The sequence below is a fragment of the Heteronotia binoei genome, chromosome 1 (assembly GCF_032191835.1).
Source record: "Heteronotia binoei isolate CCM8104 ecotype False Entrance Well chromosome 1, APGP_CSIRO_Hbin_v1, whole genome shotgun sequence".
NCBI lineage: Eukaryota > Metazoa > Chordata > Lepidosauria > Squamata > Gekkonidae > Heteronotia > Heteronotia binoei.
Window position 1 is genome coordinate 188,261,613 of NC_083223.1, and position 16,460 is coordinate 188,278,072.

Sequence of the window (16,460 nt, forward strand, 5' to 3'; positions counted from 1 at the left end):
GTTCGAACACTTTAATTATGCTTCTGTATCAATTAAGATTGATCCTTAGTAAAGATTAGGGATAGGACATGAACCTCCCCATGACCCTAAATTATAACAAAAAAATCATCGGGTTGTAGATCATGAACCACAGTTTGTGCCCATTCCTATCCACAACCCAGCCATGAGCCTCCATGTGGTTTTTTGGAGGTTTGTGGAGCTCATGGTCGGTAGTAGGGGGAGCAAAAAGGATCACTGAAATGGCTTGCATCCATTGCTGCCTAACAGCAGGGCTGGTGCATCTGTCAGCTGTTAGGCTGAAATAGATACAAGCCATTTCAATGATCCCTTTCACTCCCCTTCCAAGGGACTGCTGAAATGACTTGTGAGCTTTGTTGGGCACTCTGTTGGGCAAACTGGAATGTGTCCAGAGGAGGGCAACAAAGCTGGTGACAGGTCTGGAGACCCAAGTCCTATGAGGAAAAATTGAAGGAGTTTGGTTGGGTATGTTTAGCCTGGAGGTGATATAATCACAATCTTGAAGTACTTGAAGGGCTGTCACATAGAGGATGGTGCGGAATTGTTTTCTGTTGCCCTAGAAGGTTGGACCATAACCATTGGGATGAAATTAAATCAAAAGAGTTTTCTGCTCAACATTACGAAGAACTTTCTGACTTATCAGTTCCTAGGTAGAACAGCTTCCTTGGGAGTAGGTGGTGGGCTCTCCTTCCTTGGAGGTTTTTAAACAATGGCTAGATGGCCATCTGACTGCAGTACTGATTCTGTGAATTAGGCCGATCATGAGAAGGATGGCAGGAAGGGTTGCATCAGTGCTTAGTTCCTGTGGCCTTTACACCCCCAGAGAAATGCTAGTCACCACTTTGAGGTCAGGCAGCAATTTTTCTCCAGACCATTTTGGCCAAGGATTCTGGAGGCTTTGGGGATCTTCTGGATATGGATCGGGCTACTGGAGATGTATGTGTGTGGGGGAGGTATTTGTGAATTTCTTGCGTTGTGCTGGACTAGATGACCCTGGAGGTCCATTCCAGCTCTGTGATTCTATGATTCTAAGCAGCAAGTTCACCTGGAAGTGAGTGAAAACTCACCACTTGGACTTCATTTGCTCATGATGTGCCTTGTAAAAACCATTTAAAGGGAACACCCTTTTAAATGGTTTTTGAAAGTCACACTGAACATGAGTGAAGTCCAAGCAGCAAGTTCTCTGGGTAACGAACATGAAACAAACCAGTCTGATAACCAGGGAGGCTCGTCATGGCCCCATGAAGCAAAACTAACCTCTGTTTCCCCAGTTTGTGCTCATCTCTAGTAACAACTATTTGGAATCTATTAGGAACAAAACCCGTTCAAACATTTGCATCTACAGTGCTTGTTATAGAACAAGGGTGGCCAAACTGATTTGGGAACCACATGTGGCTCTTTCGCACTTATTGTGTGGCTCTCGTAGCCCCCACCACCCTGCCCTGTTGGCAAGCTTGGAGAAGGCATTTGTCTCTTTAAATCCCTTGTCCAAGTCAAGCCAGCCATTGGCATTTACAGTTAAAGTTGCTTTCTTTCCATCTCTTCCTCCCTCATCTATTTTCCTTCCTTCAAGCATCTGACGATCATGTCTTCTGGCTCTCACACATCTGATAAAATTAATCTAGGTGGCTCTCACATTAAGCAAATTTGGCTTCCCCTGTTATGAAATATGCTTTGTGGCAGCTTGTTGACTTTTGTTGATGCTTTTGGTCATCCCAATACTTTTTGAGCTTTTGCATTCTGTTTGTGATACCTATTACAATGCAACATCTGGAAGTTTAGTGTAATTGCTTTTGTAGCCATGTTAATAGTGCTGAACCCATCATTTCGTGTTTTTTTGAAATGGGAAGGGGCTGTGGGATGCTTATACTAAAGAAGCAAAGGTAGCAGTCTATAGGATAAAAACTTATGTGAGTGTATGCAAGTTTCTGCATCAAGAAATTTTGTTTCCCTCTGTGTTGCTTTTTTTCTTAAGTGTAGGGAATAATACTGTGGTTTTAATAGCATCATGCCACTGAACACTATTTCTGAAATAGTCCTGTGGCACATCAAAGATGAGCAGTTATTAGTTTTACTATGACACTGGTTTGGATCCTAACAAAATTGGCAATTTCCACCAGTTCCCGTTTTCTTTGCAGACCCTTGCCACGTAGTAGTAATGCACTGAAAACCTGTGTAAATATATGGTTCTTTTGGAGCAATAATTGATAACAGTTATTCAAAGTGAAATGTGTATATGATTTTAGTTGCTCGATACTCCATGAGAGGAGAATCTGTTGTTCTTCAGGGCCCCTTGTGAAAGTCCATTTTAGCTGATGAAGAAATGTAGTCTGGACCATACTCAGATGTTTTTGTGAACTGGACCCTATTTCATCAAAGGCACAAAGTGGCAGGCATACACAAGTACACAGAGAAAAAATGTAAAACATCCTGTTAAGAACATAAGAGAAGCCATGTTGGATCAGGCCAGTGGCCCATCCAGTCCAACACTGTGTCACACAGTGGCCAAAAAAACCCCCAAGTTCCATCAGGAGGTTCACAAGTGGGTCTAGAAGCCCTTCCACTTTGCCCCGCCCCCCAAGCACCAAGAATACAGAGCATCACTGCCCCAGACAGTTCCAGTAATATACTGTTGCTAATAGCCACTGACGGCCCTTGTCACGACTCGGGGGTCTTACCAAGTGCTGCCACCACTCTGGGTTAAGGGTTCCCCTTGAGAAGGCCCAGAGTCCCCTCCCAAGCCCTTCAGGCCTCCTGTAGCTTAGATCAAATAATAGGCGTAAGGACCAGGCAGAGTGAACAACAACAAAAAGGTTTATTTTGAAGTCAGTACTATAGAAATTAATAAGGTGCATAAAACAGTAAAAGGGTGAAGGGAAAATAAACAAAAGTCCTAACGCGTCTTAACTTTCAGTCCCTAAACTACTAACCAGCACTCACCCTTTCCGTTAGGTGCGGGAGATTTCCCCTGCTCAAGCTCTTCAGGCACAGCTTACCTCTAGCTTAGCCAATTTGGTGTAGTGGTTAAGTGCACGGATTCTTATCTGGGAGAACCGGGTTTGATTCCCCACTCCTCCACTTGCACCTGCTGGAATAGCCTTGGGTCAGCCATAGCTCTGGAGAGGTTGTCCTTGAAAGGGCAGATGCTGTGAGAGCCCTCTCCAGCCCCACCCACCTCACAGGGTGTCTGTTGTGGGGGAGGAAGGTAAAGGAGATTGTGAGCCGCTCTGAGACTCTTCAGAGTGAAGGGCGGGATATAAATCCAATATCTTAGCCTTCCAGGGAAAGAACCCCCACTTCCTGGGCTTGGTCATTATATTCTCTTCCCAGGCCCCACCCCTCTCAGAGCCTGTTTCCCTCCAAACCCCTTGCTACCCAATCAGAGGGACAGAGGGGATCCTGGGAGATGTAGGCTTTTCCCAGTAACTCCTAAGCAGGCTTCCCTGGGACCTGGAGGCCTCGCTCGGCCCAGGATCATGACAGACCTCTGCTCCATATTTTTATCCAATCCCCTCTTGAAGCTGTCTGTGCTTGTAGCCGCCACCACCTCCTGTGGCAGTGAATTCCACATGTTAATCACCCTTTGGGTGAAGAAGTAACTTCCTTTTATCCGTTCAAACCTGACTGCTCAGCAATTTCATTGAATGCCCATGAGTTCTTGTATTGTGAGAAAGGGAGAAAAGTACTTCTTTCTCTACCTTCTCCATCCCATGCATAATCTTGTAAACCTCTGTCATGTCACCCCGCAGTCGACGTTTCTCCAAGCTAAAGAGCACCAAGCGTTTTTACCTTTCTTCATAGGGAAAGTTTTCCAAACCTTTAATCATTCTAGTTGCCCTTTTCTGCACTTTTTCCAATGCTATAATATCCTTTTTGAGGTGCGGTGATCATAATTGCATACAGTATTCGAAATCAGAACGCACCATCGATTTATACAGGGGCATTATGATACTGGCTGATTTGTTTTCAGCTCCCTTCCTAATAATTCCCAGCATGGCATTGGCCTTTTTTATTGCAATCGCACACTGTCTTGACATTTTCAGTGAGTTATCTACCACGACCCCAGGATCTCTCTCTTGGTCAGTCTCTGCCAGTTCACACCCCATCAACTTGTATTTGTAGCTGGGATTCTTGGCCCCAATGTGCATTACTTTGCACTTGGCCACATTGAACCTCATCCACCACGCTGACACCCACTCACTCAGCCTCAACAGATCCCTTTGGAGTACCTCATAATCCTCTCTGGTTCTCACAACCCTGAACCATTTAGTGTCATCTGCAAACTTGGCCACTTCACTGCTTCCTCCCAACTCCAAATCATTAATGAACAAGTTAAAGAGCATGGGACCCAGTACTGAGCCCTGCGGCACCCCACTGCTTACCATCCTCCACCGCGAAGATTGCCCATTCACTCTCTGCTTCCTATTAGCCAGTTTTTGATCCACAAGAGGACCTGTCCTTTTACTCCATGACTCTCGAGCTTACTGTACTATTCCATACTTGGCTGAAAGATGAAGGAAAGGGTTTTGAATAATAGTGCTTTCTAAATACCATAGTTCATATGTAGCTATAAAATGCAGTTGGGATTAAAATATGAAAAAGTTGCACAGTGAATTCCTTGAGCATCGTGTATCTGGTAGAGTCACCTTGTTAGAAAACATTACCATAGCTCATGCTGATAACCACAAATCTGTTTACAGGTTGCTGCATTAGAACAGGCTCAGGATAAAACCGATGTCAACCAGACAGCAAAGCTGGTATATGAAGAAGGTAAGGAGGTGAATTCAGAGTTGCTTTGGGAGTAATTGGGAGACTGTGTTTCATTCCTGGCCTTCTGATTCAGATGGAGAGTTGTACATGTGCTTCTGCAGTTGTCTTATCAGCTGAAAATGAGGCCTTGTCTACACATACAGAAGAATGAAATTCTAAGTTGGTAAAATGGCTGTCCTACACAGGCCTTATTTTGGGCAGAAGGTCAGGAGTGGAGCTCTGGAACCTCTAAATTTTATTGTGTTCTTTCTTTCTTTCTCTCCCCCCCCCCCCCCCAAAAGAAATACTTGCTTCTGGGCTCCATTGTTCAAACCCCCTCTTGAGAATTTTGCTGAACTCTAAAATTTGACACACTTTTTAAATATTTCCCCCACAAAAGTAGGAAAAAATCATTTTAAAAGTATGATGGGAGTAAGTTTTGTTTTAATGACGATTATAATTCAAGAAACATTTTAAGGTACCGGTAGATGCTGAGCTGATATAATTTAGTACACCTTCCGGTGATGTCAGGGGTGTGTGACATATGCAAATGAGTTGTGCTAATGAGCTCCAGCACCTCTTTTTCTACAAAATGAACCCTGGCCCTACATTAAATTGCAGGTCATATTTTAATGCTCCCCATTATAAAATCTCCCTGTCAAAAAAAGCCATGTTGTGGGGTTTTGGCCTAGTCTCTTTGCATGCTCTAGTGTCAAAACATGCAGTTCGGAGGCCAAATCAGGCCCCGGGAGGGCTCCTATCAGGCGCCCAGGCAATCGGCTATCATCTACTTCCTTCTCCCTATATCTTGCTTCCTTCTGCATAATAACTTGCTTTGTAAGGCTTGCTCATGTGCAAAAGAGCTACAGAGCAAAACCTATTTTCTCCAATGGCTGAGGCTCCTCCCTTGGGGAGGAAGGGGGGAGGAATAGCTTGCTTTGCCAGGCTCTCTCAATTGCATAGCAGAGCTACTGAGCCAAGCCTCTCTTCCTTCTATTGGCTGATGCTCCCCCCCCATCCCCTGGGGAAGGAAGGAAAGAGCCAGAGCTTCCTTTGCCCAGTTCTTCCCTGGATCCCATGGGAGAAATACAAAGAAAGCATCTTTAAAACCAATGATTGCTAACGTTTTAAGCATGTTTAAGTTTAAAAAAAATACATTTGTGTTTGTCTGTGTTCTTTATAAAATTTATATCTCTGCTTCCTAATCTTAAATAGGTCCACACATGGCCCACCCCGGCATGGCTCGGCCCAACCCGACATGACCTGGCCCAACAAAGTCTCATTTATGTCAGATCCAGTCCCATAACAAATGAGTTTGACACCCCTGCTCTAGTGGTTTCCCATTTACTGGGAATTATTAAAGTAGGAGAATTTTGGAAGCATAATCCTTCATCTACAATTTCAGCATTCTGGTGCTTCCTTTATTGCATGTGTAGTATGCCTGAGTATGTGGGAAAAGGTGTGCTTACTTGTTGAGTCCAAGCTAAATATTTAAGTGGGTTTTCTTGTTACACATATATTACACTATCAAAGCCTTTATTAAACAAGCCCATGGGCCTACCTGTTACAGTATCCTCCACAAGAGGATTTCCAGGGATTGAAGGCAAGGTGATTTTTACCAATTCTGCCCTCCAGTTGCAGACCTCCAACTTCTCTCTTATGCTGACCTGGAGATTCCTGTCCTCCAGTAGGAGCACTCTGAGGAACATCTGGGGCTGCAGGATGAGGGGGAAGGTGGAGAAGTTGCACTTAGTGGACAGAAATCTGCTGCATGCATGGAAATTACCAGTGGTACCAAACTTTTGACTGGTTTTTAAGATTCTGAGTAAGGTGTCTGGAAGTAGGCAACCTTGCAGGGAATAGCATGGGGCTTTGCTTTTATGCTAATATTAAAATTGAAATATTGAAATTTACTAAAAGGTTTGTGAGCTTGTGTTAGAATTGCAAGCTCTTGTAATCTCCTACCAACTTAAGTACTTCAGATTTACTGTAACATCTTTAAAAAGGTAAAGGTAGTCCCCTGTGCAAGCACCGGGTTGTTACTGACCCATGGGGTGACTTTACATCAGGACGTTTTCTTGGCAGACTTTTATGAGTGGTTTGCCATTGTCTTCCCCAGTCATCTACAATTCACCCCCAGCAAGCTTAGCAGTATCTTAAGTAGCACAACCCTATAACACACAGCCCTCATGGCAGCTATTTGAAAAACTATTTGAATTGTGTCCCCTGCTCACAGAATCATCAGAGGAAGGTTCGGATGATGAGATGGCTGCCGAAAAAGATTCAGATGTAAGTAAGAGTCCATTTATCTTCCATCTGTTGCCTGATCCCTTGGAATTAGATGCTTGAAAAGGTGTACTAATAACATGTTCACTGCAGGAGAACTGGGATGAAGATGATGAGGGAGAGGAACAATCGGACAATGAGCAAGAAATGGTTGTAGAAAAAGAAATCAATGGAGAATCAGATTTGGACCCAGAAAATGAAAGTGAAGAAGAATAATATGTACTTTTAAAAGAAACCAAACCTATTAGAAAGGGCTGGCCACCAAAACTTTGAATGAATCGCCATACTGAAAAACACTTGTATCGCACAAGGACTCAGTATTTGGTTGACAGATGTTAGAAGGCATATTCCTAGCCCAGAATGTGTGACCATGCCAGCCTTCATTGCTCTGCCCCAAACTTCGTGGGATCACAATGAAACACTTCTACATAGTAAGCAAATTATCCCTATTACGTGACATTTCTTGTTGCATCTTGGATGGAATATCTTACCAAGGCCCACTGGATGGTAATCTTGCAGCTTTTGTTCTATCAATTCCTAATCCTGAAGGATTGAAGACCACTCATCTTGAATGCCCTTAGTACTTACCAGTTCAATTCCCACCACCTATTTGGGGAAGAAAAATATTTTTGTAACATATAATGCTGTTGAATTTACTGATAGTTTGCCACCCTGCCCACTTCCATGCCTCTGTAGCAGAAGTGTTCATGCCTTGGCAACCATGTGATGCCATCCCAGTTGAAAACAACTTTTACTTTTAAAAACCAAACTGACTTTTTATATGCGTGTGTGTAAATTGGCCCTTTTTGCTTGTACTTTAAAAAAAATCCCTTTGGACACATTGGTAATTCCTAACTTGTTTTAACTGAGCTTGTATATAAGTTTAGTGATGACCCGGAGAGACTTTGTAAGGGTGAGGATTTAAAAAAAAAAAATGAAAGGGAGGGCAGATGCTTGTGAATATGTAACACAAATCCTATACATTTATTATGAATTTTTAATCTTAGGGGCAGAAATGAGATTGCTGTTTGTTCAGTTAAGCTGAATGACTATAAACAATTTTTAAGAACAAGGTTAGGTAACAGTTTTGAGCCATTCACCAATATGTACAGTTATATTTGTCTAATAATTGGAGCTGTTGCAACCAAATACTGCCCTCTTTGTAAAGTCAATAAATATGCTTCTCCTTTATAAACGTGCTACTCCTGTCATGTGTGGGTTTATAGGTGATTTGTTTTGTACAGACAATGGGTCATCCATTTGCATTCCTGGGGAGCAAAACAAAGAGCTGAAGAGTAACCAGCTTTGAGGAAAACGCTGGCATCTTCTCAGAATTGGCGAGTCTCATCTCGGCACCTGTTGCTTTTGAGTGAATTAAAAATCGCCAGTGTCCATTGTTTCTGCAAATCTAAGTTAGATAATTTTCCTCTTTGATCCCTCAGTATTTTCAAGCAAGTCTCCCCCCCCCCCCTTTATTTTTAGCTATAAACGGGACAAGCCAAAGCAGTGAGAGGGATGAGGAATTCATTTGGGTTGTTCTTTGAACCTTGGTTGAAACTAGAAATGTCTTAACCTTCCAATATGATGTAGCCATTAGAATGCTGGACTTGGATCTGGAAGTCAAATTCCTACTCTGCATTGGAACTTACTGCGCCACCTTGAGCCAGTCATTCTCATCCAGCATAACCTGCCTCAGAAGGTGGTTGTGAAGGTAAAAATGAAGGAAAGAGGATGCTGGTATAGGCTGCTTTGGCTGGCAAGTATAGGTGGGTGAAGACTCCTAGAAACAGTTAAGTTCAGCACACTCTGCTTATCCTTCAAAGGCTATAACCATCCAGTGACTGGCACTCTGGGTTAGGGCCTACATATGAATGTACCTGCTAACTGGTCATCCTAAGAGTCTGGGAGGCCCTGCTTTGGCTGCTCCTGCCATCTGAGACCAGAAGGGGCCTTCTCTATCATGGCACCAAAACTTTGGCACTCCCTCCCCAGGGAGAGTCGTCTGTGTCTCTCCATCAGTGTCTTTCATCAGCAAGTGAAGACTTTTTTGTTTTGACTCCATATAATGACTTTTGGTCGTCTTCAAGTGCTGTTCACATGTTTTTACTTTGATTTTATCTGTATTTTAATAATTTAAAAGTTTATTTTTATAAATTGTTCATCACCTTTTGGACCCTGATTTGGTGGAAAAGTGGAATTAAAATGTTTTAAATAAATAATAGAAGCTGCCTTACTGCCCTGACGTGATTTGTAGCCATTAAGCTGCTTAAAATGAAAGGCAACTGGGGTGGCTTAACAAATTCTGTGTGTATTGTTTAATGCAAGCAAGATACTGAATCTTGTAGAACAATGTTATGCAAAAATTATTTTTGTTTCCCCATTTATGACAAAATACTGCTATTACTTCTGTGGTTGACAGAACTTTTATGATTTTCTTTTTGACTGAATGATACAAGTTTTCTAAAAATAGGACATGCTGCTCTCTAGCCTGCTTCACTCTGTTAGAAACTCTGCTTTCAATCATGATTCCTTTGGCGGTTCCTTTCTATGATGGTTTATGGGATTTGATACTCTTAGATTGTTTCAAGTAACCACATGCTTGTTACACAGGTGATGAATGTGCTTAGATTCCTAGAGTACCAAATATTCTAGAATTACATGTCTTTGTGTGTTTGTGTACTTTTACATGCAATTCATAGTGGCTGAGTGAAGCTCAACTTGATTGCATTCACACAACCCAATTCTGCTGTAAGTTGCACCTGTCAGATATGAACTTAAATCATATGAGTCATAAAGGCGTAAACAGTTATTAAGTTAACTTGAGAAATTCAGTTCAACTTTCCATTTTAAATATGTTTTAAAGGAAAGTATTTTCCATGTGGCTGATTTAAGTCCCTCTTCCACCATAGCTTTTAAAAGGGACTTTTAAAATGAGTTGACTAGTCATACAGTGTAATTCATGAGTTGGATATTTTCTGTTGGATGAAGTAATCAACTCAGTTGAACCCAAAGGAAGCCTTTAGGATGTACTTTGAACATGCAAAAAAGTATCTAGGGGTCTTAGTGGACCATACATTGAACATGAGTCAGCAGTGTGATGAGCTGGCTAAAAAGGCAAATACGATGTTGGGGTGTATCAACAGGAACGTAGATCATGTGAAATGAAGGTATCGCTTCACTCTGCTCGGGTTAGACCTCACCCTACAATATTGTGTTCATTTTGGGGCACCACAATTTAAGAACGATATAGACAAGCTGGAACATGTCCAGAGGAGGGCAATGAAAATGGTGAGGAGTCCGGAGACCAATTCCTATGAGGAAAAATTGAAGGAGCTGGGTATGTTTAACCTGACGAGATGACTGAGAGGTGATATGATCACCATCTTCAAGTACTTGAAGAGCTGTCATATAGATGATGGTGTGGAGTTATTTTCTGTTGGACCAGAACCAACAGGTTGAAATTAAAAGAGTTTCCAGCTCAACATTAGGAAGAACTTCTTGGTAGAGCAGGCTTCCTCTGGAGGTGATGAGATCTCCTTCCTTGGAGGTTTTTAAACAGAGGCTAGCTAGATAACCATCTAACAGCAATATTGATTTTGTGAATTAGGCAGATTATGAGGAAGAGGGCAGGAAGGCTTGCATCATTGCTTTGTTCTCATGGCCCTTTTCTTCAGTGTCCAGGGAAATGCTGATTGCCACTTTGGGGTCAGTCAGCAGTTTTTCTCCAGGCCACAAGTCTGGAAGTTTTTGCCATCTTCTGGGCATGGAGCAGGGGTCACTGAGGATGTATATGTGTGGGGGGGAGGTATTTGTGAATTTCCTGCATTCTGCAGAGGGTTGGACTTCAGGGGTGTCGAACTCATTTGTTATGCAGGCCAGATCTGACATAAATGAGACCTTGTTGAGCCAAGCCATGTTGGCCGTGTGTGCACCTATTTAAGATTAGGTAGCAGAAATATAAACGACACAGAGAAACATGGCTAAAGATTTTTTTTTTTTTTTTTAAAACCTTAACACATGCTTAAAATATTAGCACTTGTTGGTTTTGAAGATGCTTTCTTTGTCTTTCTTCCACGGGATCCAGGGAACTGGGCAAAGGAAGCTCTGGTTCCTTCCTTCCCTCCCCACAGGGTCAGGAGGGGGAGGAGCCTCAACCAATGGAGAAGATCGAGGTTTTGTTCTGTAGCTCCTGTGCAATTGAACAAGCCTTGCAAAGCAAGCTGCGATGAAGAAGGAAGCAAGAGGGAGGGAGAAGGAAGCAGACAACAGCCAGTTGCTTGGGGGCCTGATAGGAGCCCTCTGGGGGCCTGATTCGGCCCCCAGGCCACATGTTGCAAATTCGCTCTCATCACTGGCTGCCAACCACCTTTGCCATGGCTTGGCTTCAGGACAAAAGGAACTCTCATAATTCTCTGCATGCAGTGGGCTTTGACTCATGAAATATTATGCTGCATTAGTTCAACTGGTCTTCAAGGTGTGTGATCATATTGCCCTTCTAAATTTTCAAAAGATCAGCCCTTTAGGTTGACAGCTTCTGAGGAATCTCACTGAAAGTATGGTTTCTACATTTAACCCCCAGCAAGTCTTGCATAGCCAGAATTTAATGGGCAAGTTTACATTATTTAGATATAAATACCAGGCATGGCCATAAGGTGTCAGTTATGTTGCAGACAGAATTCCTTATGATTTTAGGTGTGTGCCTGTGGTTCCAACCTGCTTTAATTCTTGAAAAAGCTTTCCAAAATCTGTGGGGAAAGCCAGCAGGCTGTACTGTCAGTTTAACAAGTTAAATCTGCCATAAACATGAGCATCCAGGTCCTAGGATGATTTGTTCATTTTAGACGCTTGGGAAGAGTGGCAGGTTTACTAGTACAAAATTTCAGAAAGAAATGTTATCGATTTCAACTTTGCTTTACAGTCTCCAGATAGGTGATAATTAGGGGAGTGTTTCTCCCCACCCCAGTTCAGATTTACTGGAACCCCCTCAGAAATCCTGATTTTTTTTTCCAGTCCAGTAGGTTCAAGATGGAAAAAAATGGAAAAAATACAAACCCAGGTGTGGCAAAGCTGCAAAATACAGCTGAGAAGCTGGATCACATGATTCCTTCCTCTCATCTCTTTCTCCCAATTTCTTTTGCAGTCTTTTTAAACCAGCCTGGTTTAAAGGGACTGCAAAAGAAAGTAGGGGAAAACATTTGAGATGTGAGCAGTCTCCTTGCCTCTCAGCTGTTTCCCCCTTTTTTCTGTGGTCTCTTTAAAGCAGGCTGTTTTAAAGCCTGTGCAAGTGAATGCTCTCAGCAGGATATTCAGAACCAACTATGTGTGGTCCCTTCAGGATGTCTTTGTGTGATATTCAGAAGCTGGGGGCAACCAGAGGTGAACCTGTTCACTACAACAGAAAACACCAAGGCAGCAGTGTTCTGCTCACTAGCAAGGAGCAACCCACATTCCATCATGGGCGCATTCCTGTTTTATGCTTTTCCCTTACACTTATCACCTTGATCCTAGCAGAGGGCACAGATTTCATAGCTCCCTTTTGGCCAAGACAACCTTGTTCTGCAGAACTCCTTTAGGAATTTATATGCCTCCCAAAAGATAGGGACCTCTTAGTGCAAGGTGAAGCTTTAAAAATGTGCCACCTTTAAGAACTTTCTAGTTAAAACCCAACCCTTACCTGTGCAATTAAGTCCTTTTTATACTTTGTCCTGCAAAGAACAGTTAAGGAGGGGACACCCAGGGGTGTGTCTGGCCTCGTTCAGGCCTTGACAAGCACAGCACAGTCTCTAGAGACAGAACACTGCAGGCAGTTAGAAGCAAGTCTTCCCAACACTCAAGGTCCTGAAGGAGAAAATTCACACAAATGCAGCAATCTCTGCGACAAAAATCCATAAATGGAGATGACCTCCTGGGGGTGGGCAGCGGGAAGGCACGCACCCATCCTCATTTTTAAACCAACCCTATTATGAATTCAGGAACTCTGCCCCAGTCTGCACCGGCTGAGCGACACAAAGGGCGGCGCAAATTCCAGATGTTTAAGGTCCCATCACTGCCTACCAGTCCGTCCCCCACCCCGCCGCGATCTGGCTGTGAGTCACCTTTCAGGTGCTGGACTGACTCCATCCCACCCTCATCCTCCAGCACATCCCCTCCCCCGCAGCTGCGAGGAGCACGTGCACCTTCCACTGTCAATCTCCCCCCACGTGGGCACCTGTCAGTCAGTCCTGCCTGCAGGCGATCGCATGCACCCACCACCCCACCCCAGCTAGCACACCCTTCGCCCCCTTGCTTTGGGGCTGCGCACCCACGAGCTCAGCTCTCCCTCCCCTTTACCTGTCCTCGCCACCAACCGAGAGTCCCTCAGCCGAGGGTGAAGAGAGGATGCTCCCGCTCCTTCCCGCCCCCTCCCTTCCAAACGCAGGCCCCGCCCACCACCTCGGCGCTAAAGGGCCTTCTGCCTGCATCGCTCCTCACCCTGGCCCCGCCCCCGAGCCACCTCCGCCTGTCAACCGTGACCCCAAAAGGTGGCGGAGGCGGCGGCAGCACCAGCACCATCGCAACCAGCCTTACCCTCGCTCTTTTCTTCCCCGGCCAATCCGAGCTCCTGGCCCCGCCCTCACTTTTACATACGGGGTCCGCCCCCCGCTTCAGCTGCTAGGGAACGTCGCACGGAGCTACGCCCACCCTCAGGAAGCCTGCAGCCAGCGGCGAGCAGTGGGCATACGCGCCGGCTGTAACGCAGGTCGCCCGGCGGGGATTCCCTCACTCCGACCTGCTCTTTTTGGTCGAGGGGAGCGAGGGCAGTCGCTGAAGGGGTCGCAAAGTGCTAATGCTAGGAAAATACGGGGTCAGGGTGGGAAACGCAGAATCAACCCGCAAATAACTGCATGCTGCAAAGGGGGTGCTATAAAACCATTTGCTTCAATAACTTCTTTAGAACGCAGGCGTGGAGGTTCCCTGCCGCTTCAGCAGGGCCTTTAGCACTAAAGGACGACCAGAAAGCAGTAGAAGAGTTTAAAAACACAACTACAGTGTCTTGTTTGAGTCAAGTAGCTTGAAGTAACGTTGGATTTAGGCCTGAGTAGGTTCACTATAGTGCTACATGTTTTGACCTTGTGAATAGACGGATACCCACAGCCAGGGCTTTCTTTATAGAAAAAGCCCAGCAGGAACTTATTTGTATATTAGGCCACACCCCCTGACATCACCATTGTTTTACACAGGGCTTTCTGTAGAAAAAACTCAGCAGGACCTTATTTAAATTTAGGCCACATCTCCTGGCTCCAAGGCAGCTGGGACTGCGTTCCTACTCAAAAAAAGGCCTGCACAGCTTTGTAACTGCGTTGTGAGTCACTGTATGACTCTACTTTGTATGGGGTACTACTAATAGTAGCCTAGGATAAAAATAGACTTTAAATGGAAAAGCTGTGGTTAGGATAATTACTACTCATTATTTTTTTTCCCAGTGGCCTGACCTAAAGCAATGCTGAGAAGGCAAACTAGTTTTTGTGCATTCTTGCAGATGGCCAGCATCTCACCTGAACTGAGCTGCCTAGAGCCCCCCGCCAATAAATAAATAAATAAATAAATAACTGGCATCATTTGGATTTAGGGCTGTTAAACTCCAGGTGTGGTCCGGAACAGTTCCCCTGGGGAAAATGGCTGCTTTGGAGAGTGAACTGTATGGCATCATACCCTACTGAGATCCCTCCCCAAACTCCACCCTTCCTAGTTTTCACTCTCAAATCTAGGAATTTTCCAGCCTAGAGCTGGCAACCCTATTTGGATTGCAGAAAAATGGTGCGCAAAGAAGACCTAACCCCTCCCTCCCACTTGTTGTTCGCTGTTCAGTTGCACAGTCGAGTCCAAATCTTTGCGACCCCATGGACAAAGTCACGCCAGGCCCTCCTGTCTTCCACCATCCTCCGAACTCTGCTCTGCTCAAATTCATGTTTGTTACATTAGTAACTCTGTCCAGCCATCTAATCTTTTGCCGTCCCCTTCTTTTGCCTTCTGTCTTTCCCAGCATCAGGATCTTCTCCAGGGAGTGCTCCCTTCTCATTTGGTGGCCAAAGTATTTGAGCTTCAGCAACTGACCTTTGAGGGAATAGTCTGGGTTGATTTCCCTTAGGACTGACTGATTTGATCTTCTTGCAGTACAAGGGACTCTCAAGATTCTTCTCCAGCACCACAGCTCAAAAGCATCTATTTCTCTGCACTCGGCCTTCCTTATGGTCCAACTCTCACAAGCCATATTATTACTACTGGGAATAACATCACTTTGACTACACGGACTTCTGTTGGCAGGGTGATTTCTCTACTTTTTATTGTACTGCCCAGGTTCACCATAGCCGTCTTCCCAAGGAACAAACATCTTTTAATTTCATGGCTACAGTCACCATCTGCAGTGATCTTGGATCCCAGAAATGTGAAGTCTGTCACTACTTCTATGTCTTCCCCTTCTATTTGCCAAGGTGTGATGGGGCAAGATGCCATGCTCTTAGTTTTTTTGATGTTGAGTTTCAAGCCTACTTTTGTACTCTTTCACCGTCAACAAGAGGTTCTTTAGGTCCTCTTCACTTTCTGCCATTAGAGTGGTATCATCTGCATATCTGAGGTTGTTGATGTTTTCCCTGGCAATCTTAATTCCAGCTTCTGCTTCATCCAGGCCAGCATTCCATATGATGTATTCTGCGTATAAAATAATTAAGCAGGGTGACAATATACATCCTTGTCGAACTCCTTTTCCTATTCTAAACCAATCAGTTGTTCCATATCCAGTTCTGACAGTTGCTTCTTGACCCGTATACAGGTTTTTCAGGAGACAAGTGACGTGGTCTGGTACTCCCATCTGTCATGACTCGGGGGTCTTACCAATTGCTGCCACCCCTCTGGGTTAAGGGTCTACCTTGAGAAGGCCCAGAGCACCCTCCCAAGCCCTTCCAGGCCTCTCTTAGCTAGGCCAAATAATGGGCGTGAGGACCAGGCAGAGTAAACAACAACAAAAAGATTTCAGTGCAATAAAAATTAACAAGGTGCATAAAACAGTAAGAGGGTGAAGAGAAAATAAACAAATGCCCTAACGCATCTATGTATACAGTCCCTAAACTAATACTAACACTTACCCCCTTGGGTAAGGGCCTTCCCCCTGCTTCCAGCTCTCCAGGCCACAACCTGCCTTCAGCTAATTTTCCAGGGAAAGAACACCCACTTCCTGGGCTTGGCCTTTATATTCTCTTCCCAGGTCCCACCCCTCTCTGGGCCTGTTTCCAAAACCCTCGCTACCCAGTCAGAGGGGAACATGGGAGATGTAGGCTTTTCCCAGTACTAAGCAGGCTTCCTTGGGGCCTGCAGGCCTCACCAGGCCCAGGATCATGACACCATCTCTTTAAGGACTTGCCACAGTTTGT

At 44.5% G+C, this 16,460-nt stretch overlaps 1 protein-coding gene across 1 annotated transcript in view; it reads left to right on the forward strand.

Moving 5' to 3' along the window:
- The window catches only part of WDR43 (WD repeat domain 43), a 47,344-nt gene extending 39,096 nt beyond the window's left edge, over window positions 1–8,248 (forward strand). The window contains exons 16-18 of the mRNA XM_060245305.1: window positions 4,719–4,788; window positions 7,004–7,056; window positions 7,147–8,248. Coding sequence (XP_060101288.1) covers window positions 4,719–4,788; window positions 7,004–7,056; window positions 7,147–7,269 — 246 coding nt within the window. The 3' untranslated portion in view covers window positions 7,270–8,248. The remainder of the gene's footprint in view (window positions 1–4,718; window positions 4,789–7,003; window positions 7,057–7,146) is intronic.
- Window positions 8,249–16,460: the final 8,212 nt, after the last annotated feature.